The sequence below is a fragment of the Erinaceus europaeus genome, chromosome 20 (assembly GCF_950295315.1).
Source record: "Erinaceus europaeus chromosome 20, mEriEur2.1, whole genome shotgun sequence".
Taxonomy (NCBI): domain Eukaryota; kingdom Metazoa; phylum Chordata; class Mammalia; order Eulipotyphla; family Erinaceidae; genus Erinaceus; species Erinaceus europaeus.
The window spans coordinates 51,413,675-51,428,820 of NC_080181.1; the positions used below are offsets into that span (position 1 = coordinate 51,413,675).

The 15,146-nt window shown below is 51.8% G+C and overlaps 1 protein-coding gene across 3 annotated transcripts in view; it reads right to left on the minus strand.

Moving 5' to 3' along the window:
* Positions 1-7,319: 7,319 nt before the first annotated feature.
* CHD2 (chromodomain helicase DNA binding protein 2) overlaps positions 7,320-15,146 on the minus strand; it is a 102,212-nt gene continuing 94,385 nt past the window's right edge. For all 3 annotated transcript variants that reach the window (XM_007517932.3, XM_060179349.1, XM_060179348.1), the window contains one exon: positions 7,320-10,268. In XM_007517932.3, coding sequence (XP_007517994.1) covers positions 9,935-10,268 — 334 coding nt within the window. In that variant the 3' untranslated portion in view covers positions 7,320-9,934. The remainder of the gene's footprint in view (positions 10,269-15,146) is intronic.

Consider the following 15,146-nt stretch of genomic DNA (forward strand, 5'->3'; position numbering starts at 1 on the left):
GAACCTGGGTATCCTTGCACTTAGTACTATGTGTGCTTGACTAGTTGTGCTCTGGCCTGGCCCCCCAAATAGGGCTTTTTCTAACCAGCTGTGATTGGTGATTGTTTGCACAAGGGCGTACTAGTTCCGCTCTAAGATTTCTAAGCAGCAGCTTTGGGAGTTGGGTGGTACAGAGGCTTAAGTTCACGTGGCGGAAAGCGCAAGGACCAGCATAAGAATCCTAGTTTGTGCCCCCGGCTCCCTACCTGCAGGGGGGGTTGCTTCACAGGTGGTGAAGCAGGTCTGCAGGTGTCTGTCTTTCTCTCCCCCTGTCTTCCCCTCCTCTCTCCATTTCTCTCTGTCCTATCTAACAACGACGACATCAATAACAACAATAATAACTACAACAACAAAGAAAAAATAACAAGGGCAACGAAAGGGGAAATAAAGTATTTTTTTTTAAAAAAAGAAGCAACTTCGGGAGTCGGGCTGTAGCGCAGTGGGTTAAGCGCAGGTGGCGCTAAGCACAAGGACTGGCATAAGGATCCTGGTTCGAACCCGGCTCCCCACCTGCAGGGGGTCACTTCACAGGCGGTGAAGCAGGTCTGCAGGTGTCTATCTTTCTCTCCTCCTCTCTGTCTTCCCCTCCTCTCTCCATTTCTCTCTGTCCTATCCAACAATGACGACAACAACAATAATAACTACAACAATAAAACAACAAGGGCAACAAAAGGGAATAAATAAATAAAATAAAATATTTAAAAATATATATATATATAAAAAAAAAAAAAAAGAAGCAACTTCATCTAGCAGTGTGGGCTGCATTTGGGGCTGACATACCTCACTGCCAGTTTAGGGGTTTGGTCAGTATGGCGGTGAGGACACAGTAGCATTGGGTGTAGACACACCTCCTCCGCCCCAGGCGAGTAGCCAGAGTCTTTGGGGGTTGTGGGGGTGGCCAGAATGCTTGGAGCTTTTGGCAACCTGGAATTAAGGAGAGGAGAGGGGGGTGAGATGGGGCCAGCTCTGGGTGACTATAGTTTCCAGGGTCCCTGGGCAGAGACCACGGGAGCAGGCAGCTGTGGGGAGCATACTCACGTCAGTGAGGGGAGGGCTTGGCATACAAGCTGGCCCTGCTGCGTGCCTGCTGCTCTCTGTGTGGTCTCCCTGGGGTTCTGTGAACCTTAGATTCCCTGTTTGTGAGATGGTACTTGGAGCACTCGCCTCCCAAGGGCAAGATAGAAACCCGGGTGAGCAGCTCCCGCCACCCAAGTGGGCTCCAGAAGCCCTTCCCCTGTCCTTGGCAATGGTGTGTGTTCACACAGTCACCTCTGCGGGCATCTGTGTCTCCAAGGATGTGGCCCAGTCTTGCATTCTTGCTGGGGAGGCTGCACTGTACACGCATCTCATCATGGAAGGTGCCAGTATCTGGCAGTGCCAGTAAAGGAAGGGGGAGCAGGTGGGACATCCAGAGAGAGAGGTGTCCTGGGTTGCGGGAGGCAGGAAAGAGCTTTCATTTCTGCATGGATGACCCTAACAAAAGTTTAATGCTGGGAGAATAGTGCCCAGCAGCTGGAATGGACCAGGCAGTGAAGAAGGGTTTGAGGTAAAGTGTTCTGGGCACCACAGAAAGCCAACAGCAGACTTTCATCCTGGATTTGAAGGGCTATAGCTGTCATGTGGAGAAGAACAGAGGAGGGAAGTGATGGAGAATGAGGATATCAGAAGCAAGAAGAGGGCCAGGGAGATAGTTCAGCAATTGTGCGTCAGACTTGCCTGAGTCTCAGGGTCCCAGGTTCAATCCCCAACACCACCATGTGGTAGAGCTCAGCTCTGGTTGATATTTGATATTAGATAAGTTATGGTGGGGAAGTTTTTTTTTTTTCTTTCTGTCAGGGATACTTCTAACATCATCTGAGGGTTGTATAAAATCAACACTTAAAAGTTAGCACTTAATATTGCTCTGGAGAAAACTCCTGGGTTTATTGAATTTTGAACTAGTAAGCAAGGGAGAGCCAGAGCACGGCATCCACAGCACCAGAGATAAAAGCCAAGCCCTCCTGCAGCTCTCTCCGGAGGCACCACCTCCCCAGATGCTTTCATTTCTGCGTTTCAATGAGCAGGGAGCCAACTTCACAGAGCACAGTGCTCAGAGAGTCAACTGCCAAAGTAAAGGGAAAGGTGTTATTTTTAGTAGATGGAGCCCATGGCAAAGCCATGGCTGGCAAGAGCCAGAGTCCCTGGATGTCACCAGGGGCGCTTACAATGGCAGGAGGTCAGAGATCCTGGGCCCTGGGCCAGATGCTTGGAGAGACTGCTGATTCCACTATGATGGGGTCTTTCCAGCAAAGAGAAAGCTCTGTCTGGAGTGAGCAGGGAAGCTTGAGGGGCATCAAACACTCCCACCCTACATGGCCTTGGGGCGATGCCCCCACAGCCTGTGGATCAGAAGGTGCCCCTCCTCCCCTGGTCTTGTGACCCTACTGCCAACAAACACATGTGGGCCCTCGCTTCTCATCCCTGGGCCTCAAGGATCAAACTCAGGACCTCAACTTGCCAGTCCTACTCTCTACCACAGAACGATCTTTGACGCCACTGCTAAGTTCATTCATAAAGATTTTGGCCCAAGTAAGGGGCTGGGCAGTGGCACACCCAATTAAACATACATAATATCATGTACAAAGACCTGGGAGTTTGAGCCACCTGCGTGTGTATGTGTGTGTAGGGGGGGATGCTTCACAAGTGGTGTAGCAGACCTGCAGGTGTCTCTCTTCTCAAGTTCTCAAATAAAATAGAAAGGAAAAGAAAGGAGGGGGAATGGCTGCTGAGAGCAGTGGATTCGTAGTGCTGGCACTGAGCCCCAACAATCACCATGGAGGCAGAAAAAAGAAAGATTTTGGCCCAAATGCAAACCAAAAAATGTTAAGTCTTCCAGAGAGTTCAAAGAACGCTCAGAGGTGAATGGGCGGTAGCACAATGGGTTAAGTACACATGTTGTGAAGTGTAAGGGCCAGTGCAAGGATCCTGGATGGAGCCTCCAGCTCCTCCACCCCACCCTGCACAGGAACACTTCACAAGCAATGAAGCAGGTCTGCAGGTGTCTCTCTGTCTCTCTCTCTCTCCCTCCCTCTCTCTCCCTTTCCCTCTCAATTTATCTCTGTCCTATCCAATAAAAATGAAAAATGGCTTTTAAGAGCAGTGGATTTGTAGTGCAGGCACCATGCTCCAGTGATAAACCTGGAAGCAAAAAATAAAACAACAATAATAATTTTTAAAAGGGCCAGGCAGGGAGTCGGGCAGCGGCGCAGCAGGTTAAGCGCACATGGCACAAAGTGCAAGGATCCCGGTTTGAGCCCCGGCTCCCCACCAGCAGGGGAGTCGCGAAGCAGATCTGCAGGTGTCTATCTTTCCCCCTCTCTGACTTCCCCTCCTCTCTCCATCTCTCTCTGTCCTATCCAACAACAACGACATCAATAACCACAACAATGTTAAACAACAAGGGCAACAAAAGAGGGGGGGAAAATGGGTCAGGCAGTGGTGCACCTGGTTAAGCGCACACAGTACAGTGCACAAGGACCCAGGTTCAAACCCCTGGTCCCCACCAGCAGGGAGAAAGCTTCACGAGTGGAGAAGCAGGGCTACAGGTGTCTCTCTCCCTCCATCTCCCCCTCTTTTCTCAATTTCTGTTTCTGTATAAGTACCGCGTGCTAACCGATTGCACCACTGGAGCTCCTCAATTTCTGTTTTTATCCAACAATAAAAACTATTTTAAGAAAGAACTCTCAGACAACCATAGGTCTGTATCCTCCCGTGTTTGTTACTATTTGCCGAGAGTGGGGTGGCAGCAAGGGCCCTGAGCACTGGTGGGAGGAGGTTCTCCCTCATGGCTGCTCCCCGCCTCCCCATCTGCAGCCTGTCCAGGATTTGAAGAGTGGAGAGGGGTGAGGTGTGGACTTAGCTTCAGAAGGGTCGGCAACATAATGGGGTTCACCCTGCACGGTGCTTCACGGGTGCCAGGCCTAGCTGACCCAGGGGTGGCACTGCCCCACCACACACTGGGAGGGGCCTGACCCCAAGATGGACAGCGTCTCAGGCCCAGGTTCTCCGCACTGCCAGGAAGGTCCTGGGCCTCCTCTCTCAACAGGGATCCCTCTTGTGTAAGCTGCTAACTATTGTGTCTTGTATTGGAGGGTCCGCAGCTGCCACGCCCCAGACTCCAATGCTTGGAATCTGAACTAATGTCACCAGGGGGACCCAAGCTCCTCTCTCTTCCTCTTCCTGTAAGCCCCTGACCTTCCCATAACCCAGACAGACTGGTGTCCTTCTGGGTCGGAGATTGAGGTGGGGCTTTAGGAAGCTGTCCCACTGCCCAGAACTGGCTGCAAACTGCCTCAGGGCTGACCATCCCCAGCCTACTCAGCCTTGGGATGGGGAGCACCCCTCCCTACTCCCTGAGTCCCTTTCTGGATGCCTCACGGGATGGGGGGCATGAGCTTGCAGCCCAGCAGCTGCCCCTCAAGGACACTAAGCTGGAGAGGGAGTCTGGATCTGGTGTGGGGGTGGCACAGTGAGGACCAGGGTAATGGAGGCTGGGGAGGGCACAGGGCAGGCAGGGGTGGGGTCAGCCAGTCGGAGCAGAAGAAACCAAGCTAAATTGTTACAAAGTGCCCTCCAAGGAGCCCCAGGTATCTGCTATCTGTGGGGATCCCCTGCCCCCTGCAGGGCAATCTTGGAACTGCACCCAAGTGGAAGCCTCAGTGGGAGGAGAGCTGAGACCCAAACTCAGGCCCCAAGTGAGGTGCTCTCTAGAGAGGCCTCCCAGAGAGACTCCAAGGCCTGGGCTGTCCCAGCATCGCTCTCTGAGATGCCAGGTCCATCATGTGTCATCCCAGTAACCCACGAACCCTGACACAGCTCTGAGGCTCAGGAATGTGCCGGAAGGTTCTAACTCAGGACTGCTCACCCTGACGGTACCCTCCCTTGGCCCCGCTCCTCCCAGTCCCTCCCCAGGACCCAGCTACTGGCATCCTGCCTTGCCCCCTTTAGCCCACCTCCACCCCCAGCTTCTAGAATGCACTCCAGCCACCCCCCCACCCCCCCACCCCCGCAGGATTCAAGATCTAGATCTAGGGAAGAACTCCCTCCTCCTCCTGCCTCCTCACAATTGCCTAGCCCCATCTCCATCTCCACCATCAGAAAGGGAAGCAGTCTGTCTTTCTGTCTGTTTCAGTCTCTCCTTGTGCTCTCATTCCCCACCCCCAACAAGCTGAAACTCAGCAGAAGCTGCTTCCTGGTCCCAGGCGGGGGTGGGGGGGGGGGTGGGGGGGGTGGGGGGGGTGTCTCCAATGTTACTCCCTAGGGCTGGCTCTAGGGTGCTGGGGCAGTGCCAGGCTGTCTTCACTGTTCCCCAAGGGCCCCCTACTCTGCCACATTCCTTCCTGGGCAATCTCCTTCCAGGGAGCCTGCTTACACCACTGCCCACCTCCCCCAACACATACACAAAGGAAGAGACCAGTGTACCCAGGTACCAACCAAATGGGGACGGGACTCTGCCTTTGCTGCTGGGCTGGGCCCCTGGGGTCACCACCTGGCTAGAGGCAGGGTGAGTGAGCATCCCTAAAAGTTCTAACAAGATCCTCGTAAGTCACGAAAGGGATTATGAAGACAGGATGGTGGGTACAAGCCCCCTCCTGCCTCCCCACAAATCCTGGTTGGTTATTCTCCCCCCTCCCCACAGGTGACAAGTCCCAGGGTTTTCTGAGACTTGTCCCCACACAGAGCCTCCACTCAGCCCAGCAGTGACCAGGCAATGCCCGGAAAAGCAGGCCACAACAGTCCTGGCCTTGTCGCCCCCAGATCCAAGCTGGAGACACAGGGAGAGAGCTAGGCAGAGGGACCCTGCCCAGCCAGGGAGGCTGGTGGATGGTATAGGAGAATGGAGGTTCCTCGAGGCTGGGCAGGGGCTGTGGCCTGGCAGAGGCAGGCCTGGGTTTCCAGGGGTGACCTTTCTGCTGGCGCTTAGTGGGGCCTTGCCTCAGTGCCAAGGAGCGGGAGGGGCCTGCAGCTTCCAGTAAAAGGTGGCGGTTTTGGCCCAGCTTGTTTCAAAGCCTGTTATAAATCATAATGGGACAATTACAGCATTTGTTCTTAGTTTCCAAAGGTGCTCCAGCTTGGGATGACATGCACCCTGAGTGAGGGCTGAGTCCAAAACATGAAGAAGCCTCGGTTTTAGCCTTTGACTCAAAGAAAACAGACATAGGCCTGCGAGCTGGGGCCCCTTGGCAGTTCTCGGAGTCTTCCCCACAGCCCCAGCTGCATCCTGCTGTCAGAGCAAGGAGAATTGCAGGTGCTGGAGTCCCCGGAGTATGAGTTTCAGCAAAACCCTGATGGGTAGGGAACCCTCCCCCCCCACCCCAGCTCTCAGCAGACGGCTCCACCCGCTGCCAAATCGCTCGTGTCACTATTTCCATTATAAAACGCTTTCCCTCCTTCACTATATAACCCAACTGTTAAGTTATCCTCCAAGCTGCTGCAGGCTGGCACTCAGTACACTTTTTTTTTTTGCCACCAGGGTTTATCACACCTGCATGACACCCCCACCCAACCCACCTTCATTCCCTGCTCTGCATCCCACCCACCAATCCCAACAAACTTTGCCTTTTTTTTTTATTGCCACCAGGATTATCGCTGGGACTCAATGCGGACACTAGGAATCCACAAGCCCTGGCAATCTTTTTTTTTTTATTTGATAGGACAGAGAGAAATTGAAAGGGGAGTGGGAGATAGAGACACCTGCTTCACTGCTTGTGAAGTGGCTCCCACAGGTGGGGAGCAAGGCTTGAACCCCGAGCCATTGCACATAATGTGTGCACTCAATCAACTGTGCCACTGCCCAGTCCCACTTTCCTTTTTAGAGGAAGAGATGAAGGCTGAAGGTGAGAGACACTGCAGCTCTGCCCCCACCCACGTAGCCTCCCTCGTGCAGCAACCAGGGGCTTGAACCTGGGTCACTGTGAGCAAGCCACTTCCTGCTCCAGATTCAGTGCTTTTATGGGGGCCGGGGAGGGAGCGGGGCTGTGTAGGGATGGGCAGGGTCTTCACACACCACCCAGGACCCTGCTCTCACACATCCAGAGCCCAGCAGAGGTTGATCAGAGAAACCATCCGAACACATGGGTCACGTGCAGGCCCAGAGCACAGCTGGTGCTGGGTAGACGGGGAAACACACAGCAGCTGTGGGGCGGGTCCCAATGACCCAGCCACCAAGGCTCGGAGTTCACCTGTTGCCAATTCTAAGAACCCTTAGTGATGTCCTCTAGTGCACAAGAATCCCGAGTACAGGCTTTTGACAATGTAGGAAAATTTAATACATACTATATAAACATTATTTACATCAGAAATCACTAGGACAGTGGCATTTTCACAAATATAAATTAATTACTGTTTAGTCAATAGGTTTTAAAAGTCCACAATTTACAAGAAAGAAACCCGTCCGCCCCACTCCTCAAAGACTGGGGTATGGACGGGCTAGAGCAGCCTGGCCTTCCTCCCTTGGCCCCACATGCCTCTGCCCCTGCCGACAGTGGATTTTGGTCTGTAGGATCTCCCTGTTGGGTCAACTCCTGGCTGAACTGCCTTTGCTATCAGCTGTGGGTTGGGGTGCTTGTCTCCCCAGGAAGGGCTTATGGAATAAGTCACAAGGAGCAAGGGCCCTGGGGCTGTTTGTCTGGCAATGAGGAGCCTGGGTTTCACGTGCCTTTTTCTGGGGTGTGGTATATACTGTTTTCACCCTTGTTTGTGGTCAGGGTTGGGGGTGATGGCAACTCCCTTCTTCCAACTGATGCTACTTCACAACATGGGCCCCCCCAAACAAGTCTGTGGGTGGCCCTTGCTCCCTGGGCCCCATCAACTTCTCCCTCAGTGAGAGACAACAGGCTCCATTCTGACCAGTGAGAAGGAGCCTCCCTGCTCCTGGCCCACAGCCAGACATCTTTCAAACCCTCAAGCAGATGCTTTTGGGGGGATACTGTCATGTGATAAATTAACACTGTTCTGGCTTCTATTGCCTCTTGCTACATCATATGGCACTGTGAATCCTGAATGTCAACAAAAGCAAGCTCCCTCTTCCTCACTGTGAGATGTATTTGGGAATAACGCTGAGCACCTCTCCATGGCATCAGAGAAAAGCCTGAGAGCCAGGAGCCAAGGAAATGCCCTGATCCCCCACCGGGCCTGATGGAGCATCCTCTTTGATCTGGGTCAGACTTACATGTGGTCCTGTCAGCAAGAAGCTAAGCCAGTGGCGGCCAAGGCAGAATTGCCAGCCCTTCTTTGTTCCCTTGTCTGAGAGTCGCCGTAGTGCCTTCTGGGTGGGACAGCAGTGGCAGGGCCCAAAGGCCCTTTGCTCCAGGTCAGTCAGGTGTAAGCTCAGGGCAAGCAGCCCGAGGCGCCCCCTCCCCCAAACTCGCAGGGACCCTGACTCTCACCTGACTCAGCCCAGCAGCCCCGGTTGGGTCATGAGCCAGGATGGCCAGCAGGGAGGGCTGCCTGCTTCACTCGGGTTGGCATGAGTGTGCTGCCCAGGACGCCAGCAGGGAAGTGAGGATTAGTCTTTGACACCCTCCCCCAGTTCCTGCAGGGAGCTGGCTCTGTGACTGTCCCCACAGAAGGACCCATCACATGAGGGTTCAAGCCAGTGATGGTGATTTCTTCTAAAATAGCCTTCAGAGAGGATAACAATACTAGCACGCAGTGTTCAAAATGAGTGAAAGAGGGTCCCAGGGCCACCAGCCCCGCCTGGCTAATGCTCCAGTGTGGCAACTCCTCTCCCAAGGCACCTCCTACTTTGGAGACCATCTGTAATGTGCGTGCTTCACCAGGTGCACCACCGCCTGGCCCCTTCTACCCTGGAGATAATCTAACTGGGGTTTATATTTATACTTCACTCCCTTACTCTAAAGGAGATGGGGTGCAACTCCACTGCTGTCCACACGGGGGAGCCTGTGCAACACAGGCACAGCATTCTGCCTGACCAGTCTGGCCAGGGCTTCCTGTGACAAGTGCTTCAGATCCTGCAAAGACAGCCAGACCGCAGAGCCATCAACCACCAGGCCCAGCACTAGGGGCACCCTACCCTGGCCCTGCACACACTGGGTGCCTGCCTCCCTTCCCCCACAGTCCTATCCTATAGTCTCATGTCTCATTATAAGAATCTGAAATCCACCAGGGACTCCAGTTCTCTGGTTACATTTCCCCACCCATCCCTCCACCTCCCCAAAGTCCACCCTTAACCCCCCCCCCAAACAAGACCCAGACCGGCTTGAGTGCCACCTAGCTCGAAGGGCCCAAGCTGGCCCCCACCTCTGCTTTCCCTAGACCAGGAGGCTGGAAGCCCACTCGGGAGACGAGGCCTCTGAAATGTGCAGACAGCAGGGCTGATTAGTGTTGGTGGGCAGGGGCCGCTGTGGGAGCCACATCCTTCTGTCCCCCACCCACCTGCAATTTTTAAGAACGTATTTGAGGGGTGTTCCTGTTCCCCTGCAAGTCCTATGACTCACCCCATCTGCCCACCCGTGCCCTCCTGGTCAGCAGCATCTGGCCTGGTGGCCATGCCCCGGCCACATGCCACAGCCTTGGTGCTCATGCTCCTTCCCTGACCAGGCGCAGGTCCCACCTTCTCCACTGGGCAACCCGAAGGCAGGACACAAAAGCCAACTCTTTTGTTGGTGGGAGGCTGGGACCAGGATGGGCGGGTTGGGGTGCCAGAGTGCAGAGTGGTGGCCCCCCCAGAGCTGGGCTGGTCCAGAGCCCCCACTCCCTGAAGTGCTCCCTCAGCCAGCGAGCAGCACCGCGTGTCCAGGCCTCCACATGGGTCCAGCCGACTGGCTGCTGCTGGGTCAGACCAAAACCTCCAGGCGCTTAGGGACTCACTTGCCGCTTCCTCCCGAGCTGTCCTTTATGTCTTCCGCACATTCCAGTTATAATCTGGATTGTTTTTCTGTTCTAGAGATCTCTCCAAAGGAGACCTATGATCCAGGGGTGACTTAGAGTCATGAGGAGACTTCTGAGAAGGGGGCGAGCGGGGATCGGAGACAGCAGGGTGCAGCGGGGGCAGGGGCTGCTTGTAGTCCCCCAGTTTGTCTGTGTGGAAGGAACGGTAGTGGTCTGAGGGTCCCTGGCCGTGATAGCCCATTGGGGGGCGGTGATCAGACATGCGGCGGAAGTCCTGCTGGTGGTAGTTCTGAGGCCTAAATTCGTCGGATCTCCTCCGCTTGGAGTCATGATGGTGCCTGAAACAGACAATAAGGATGTGTCTTTAGGACACAGATCAGACTCCCCTCTCGCTGGGTCCCCAACTTCTTACCCATCCACAGTTCAAGGATGATCCTCAAGGACAGAAGGGCAAATGCTCACACATCGCTGGGAGTCACAACATGCAACCAAAGCCACAACACAGGCCCCTACTTTATCTTTATTGGCAGGACAGAAGCCATGAGATGACATAAGCCTCATCAGGTCTGCAGTGAGACAAGGGCATACTTGAGTTGCTTGTGTGAAAGTCCCTTCAGCCAATCTGGGAGAGTGGCACATTTCCACACCCCGTGACCCCATCCAAGAGAAAAAGAGCCACATTATTTTCTAAGTTATTAACAACAGCAAAAGCCATAATAGTAGGTGACAAATTAAACTTTTTAAATATTTATTTATTTATTCCCTTTTGTTGCCCTTGTTGTTTTATTGTTGTAGTTATTACTGATGTCGTTGTTGTTGGATAGGACAGAAAGAAATGGAAAGAGGAGGCAAAGACAGAGGGGGAGAGAAAGATAGACACCTGCAGACCTGCTTCACCACTTGTGAAGCGACACCCCTGCAGGTGGGGAACTGGGGGCTTGAACTGAGATCCTTGCACTGGTCCTTGCGCTTTGCGCCACATGCGCTTAACCTGCTATGCTATGGCCTGACTCCTGACAAATTAAATTTTAAAAGGATTCAGTGTGCAGAACATTAAATTTTTAGTTGAGTGGCCAGGAAAGTGGCACAGTGGATAAATCATTAGACTCTCAAGCTTAATAAGGTCCTGAGTTCAACCCCAGGCAATACATGTGCTGGAATGATGCACTAGAGTTTCTTGCCTCTAATAAATAAATGTTAATCAGAACCACAATGAGATGTAATTTCTTTCTTTTTTCCTTCCAGGGTTATTGTTGGGGCTCAGTGCCTGCACCATAAATCCACTGCTCTTGGAGGCCATTTTTCCCTTTTGTTGTCCTTGTTGTTGTAGCCTTGTTGTGGTTATTATTGTTGTTGATGCCATTTGTTGTTGGGTAGAAAAGAGAGAAATGGAGAGAGGAGGGGAAGACAGAGGGGGAGAGAAAGACAGACACCTGCAGACCTGCTTCACCGCCTGTGAAGTGACTCCCCTGCAGGTGGGGAGCCAGGGGCTCGAATCGAGATCCCCACGCTGGTCCTTGCGCTTTGTGCCACATGCGCTTAACCCGCTGTGCTACCACCCAACCCCCCACAATGAAATATAATTTCATACCCAGTTGGATTACTACATTCAAAAAGAAGCAGAAGATAAATGTCACAGAAGATATGAGACGTTTCAACTCTCAGTCATTAGACAAAAACATAAGGTGGTTTGGTCACTGCGGAAAACAGTTGATGTTTCCTAAAAAGTAAAACCTAGAAACACCATAATAACCAATCCCACAACAAATATTATATTCAAAATGGAATGTGGCATTCAAATGAATACCATGCGCATGCTTATAGCACAGACTCACAACAGCCAAAAGGTGGAAACAGTACAAACACCTGTCAGTGGATGAATGCAGCAGCACAGACATACAATGAACATTAACCAGCCATCAAAAGACATGAACCACAGTCAAGCACCACTTAGCCTCAGGGACGTGTTCTGATCACACAGAGTGACAGCGGAGCTCCACACACCCCAGCTGTCTGGTAGTACCTATTGGACCCACCAGGGGCTGTGTGGCCACTCACTGACTGCAGCGTGGCTAGGTGCTAACGTGACTGTACCCAAGGCGCATTGGGACTAAGTGTTCAGAAAAGCCATCCACAGAAGGCCCCACATGGCCTGGTTTAGTGTGTGTTGAATATCCAGGAAAAGGGAAGCCGCAGACAGGATACAGGCTGGAGGCTGTCAGGAGCTGAGGAGGACTTATTGCCCATGGGTGACAGGTGTCCGGGGGCCTGCAGAGCCAGTGGGTGCACAGACGGAGTAATAGAAAGCAGGTACTCTCCCATCTGAAACCACCGTAAGGGGCCAAAATGTATGGATGCTGGTTTTTAGGCAACAAAGAACCGTGACCTGTGAAGGGGAGCAACGTGCCCCTCCCTGCCTGGAGACGGTGCTCATCCGCAGCACAGGGCACAGGCGAGACAGACCTTCAGAGATGAAAGTCATGGGGGGGGGGGGGGGGGCGCGCAGGGAGAGGAACAAGGCAGTTGAAGTTTGTAGGACAAGGGACAAGAAGAAAGTTCACAAGCACCCAGAGGGTTCTGAGTATCCAGTAAGCAGGATGCCCCCCATCCCCAAGAGAGCCAGGGGGCCAGAGCCCACCTCACCACTCAGGCCAGCACTTGGCCTCACCACTGAGAACCTCCAGACCTGGGGCACTGGGGGTGGGTTGGGTGGGACACGCACATCGAGGACGTGCCTGCTGCCCCTGCCTGTGTGCTGCTGCTTCATCAAGTGCGTGTTCACAGCGAGACCTGGAAGAAGTATCCGCTTCCAAGTAGCCTGAGCCTCCTACCAGAGATCCAGGATATTTATGGGAATACAGAACCCCCCCCCCCCCCAGTACTCAACTAGGTGTCTAATCAAAAATTACTAAGCATGGAAAGAACTAGAAAAACGAGACCCATCATGAGGATGACAAATTAATCAGCTGACCCAGATCTAAATGAAACCACTGGCAGACAAGGACATTGAATCTACATTCCTGATTTCAGATCATATAAGAACATGATTTATCAAACAAGACCAAATGCAGCTTCTGGAAATAAAGCTACAGTGTATGAAGTCCAAAGCATACTAGGTGGGCAACAAGGCAAGTTAAACACAAGAGAAAAATATTAGTGATTTTGAAGACACAACAATAACAACTATGCAAATGCCACAGAGAAAATAACTTTTTCTTTTTTGCCTCCAGGGTTATTGCTGGGACTCGGTGCCTGCACTACAAATCCACTGCTCCTAGAGGCCATTTTTTCCCTTTTGTTGCCCTTGCTGTTTATTGTTGTTGTTATTATCACTGTTGTTGAATAGGATGGAGAGAAATGGAGAGAGGAGGGGAAGACAAGAGAGGGGGAGAGAAAGATAGACACCTGCAGACCTGCTTCACATGAAGCGACCCCCCACACACACAGGTGGGGAGCTGGGAGCTGAAACCAGGATCCTTACGCCAGTCCTTGTGCTTTGCGCCATGTGTGCTTAACCTGCTGTGCTACTGCCCAACCCCCAAGAAAACAACTTTCAAAAACAGGCAGAGCTACAGGGAAAGTTCAAGCTACTGGCTACAGGTAGAGAGCAGGAAGCCAGAAAACGGGAGAAATAACAGCAAAATCATTTCCAAGAGAAAAATCATTCAAGAGAAATGATAAGCTCAAAGATCCAAGAGTCTCAACAATTCACAAGCACAAAGAAATTTTTATTAAGGCTGGCAATCAAGCTGCTAAGTATCAGTGAAGAAAGACATTTCCAGGGCCAGGAGGTGGCATACTCTGTAGAGGACATGTATTATCATGCACAAAGACCCAGGGCTTAAACTGGGGTCTCTGCCTGTGGGGGGTAGGTATGGAAGGGGAGTTCATTAGCAGTGAAGCAGTGCTGCATGTGTCTCAGTTTCTGGAGAGAGAGAGAGAAATAGAGGTAGAGAGAGAGAGAGAGAGAGAGAGAGAGACAGAGAGAGAGAGAGAATATCAGCCTCCAGGAGTCAGGAATAATGGATTTATTGTGCAGGCACTGAGCTCCACAGATAACACTGATAAAGATAACAGATATTTTTTCATCAAAAATAAGGCCAGCAGACAGAGGAGAGGGGGCTATTTTTAAAATACAAGCAATGTAGATCTAGCAAAAATCTTTCATAAATGAAAGCAAAATGTTTTCTTAGACTTACAAATGCTGAATAAAATGCTCACCAACAGAACTACAGTCCAGTAAAGTCTGGTGGCCGAGCGGTGATGCATCCAGTTAAGTGCTCGCTACTGACAAGTGCAAGGACCTGCTCCCCACCTGCAGGGGCCACTTCAGGAGTGGTGAAGCAGGTCTGCAGGTCTTTCTCTCTGTCTCCCTCAATTTCTCTCTGTCCTCATAAAAATTAGTGGGGGGAAAAAGAAAAAGGACCAGCACCAGAAGTGGTAGATTCGTCATGCCAGCAGGAAGGCCCTAGCAATAATCCTGTTGGTAAATTAAAAAAAATAAATAAAGGAAGAAAGAAAGAGTTCTTTATACAGAAGAAACGGGATAGCAAATGGAAATACAGTTTCATATAGAGGAGTGCAGGGCCAAGGTCCAGTGAAGCTGGTAAGAGAACGCAGGAGGGTGGGGAGAGCACAGAGCCTTTCTTAAGGACGTGGCTGCGGTGGCATCTTCAGCTGCTGTGCTGATGCATCCAGGGGCCATCTGGTCTTACAGTCTAAACAAAGTATGTCAGACCTAGGGAAGAACCAGAGCTGCTAGGGGGTTCAAATACAGCCCAGCCCTGACATTAGGAAGAACAAATAGGTAATGCTTCTATGGCCTTTCGATTACTTGCTAAGTGGCACAATTCAAAGCTTTGTATCCCTCATTATATAATATAGTTGTAGCATAACTTCAAGAGGCTCTGATCCCTAAACCATAGGCTTCTGGCAGGACTCTCCCCTGTGGCTGAGAACCTGCACAAATCTCAGTATACAGGATAGTATTTTATGGCTGCTGCTTCTCCAGATATCCTCCGTGGCATGCAAAACAAAAACAAACAAACAAACAAAAACCCTCAATTTCCCTGCATGAGTGAAATGATGAAACTTCAAGTGTCTCCTTAAAACTCGGAGAATAAAATTCAGACACGTAAGCTAATGAGTAGAGAGTATCTTAGCAGACATCAGAGCCTTGAATTTGAGTCCTGGTACCACATGAGAGCACATGGAGG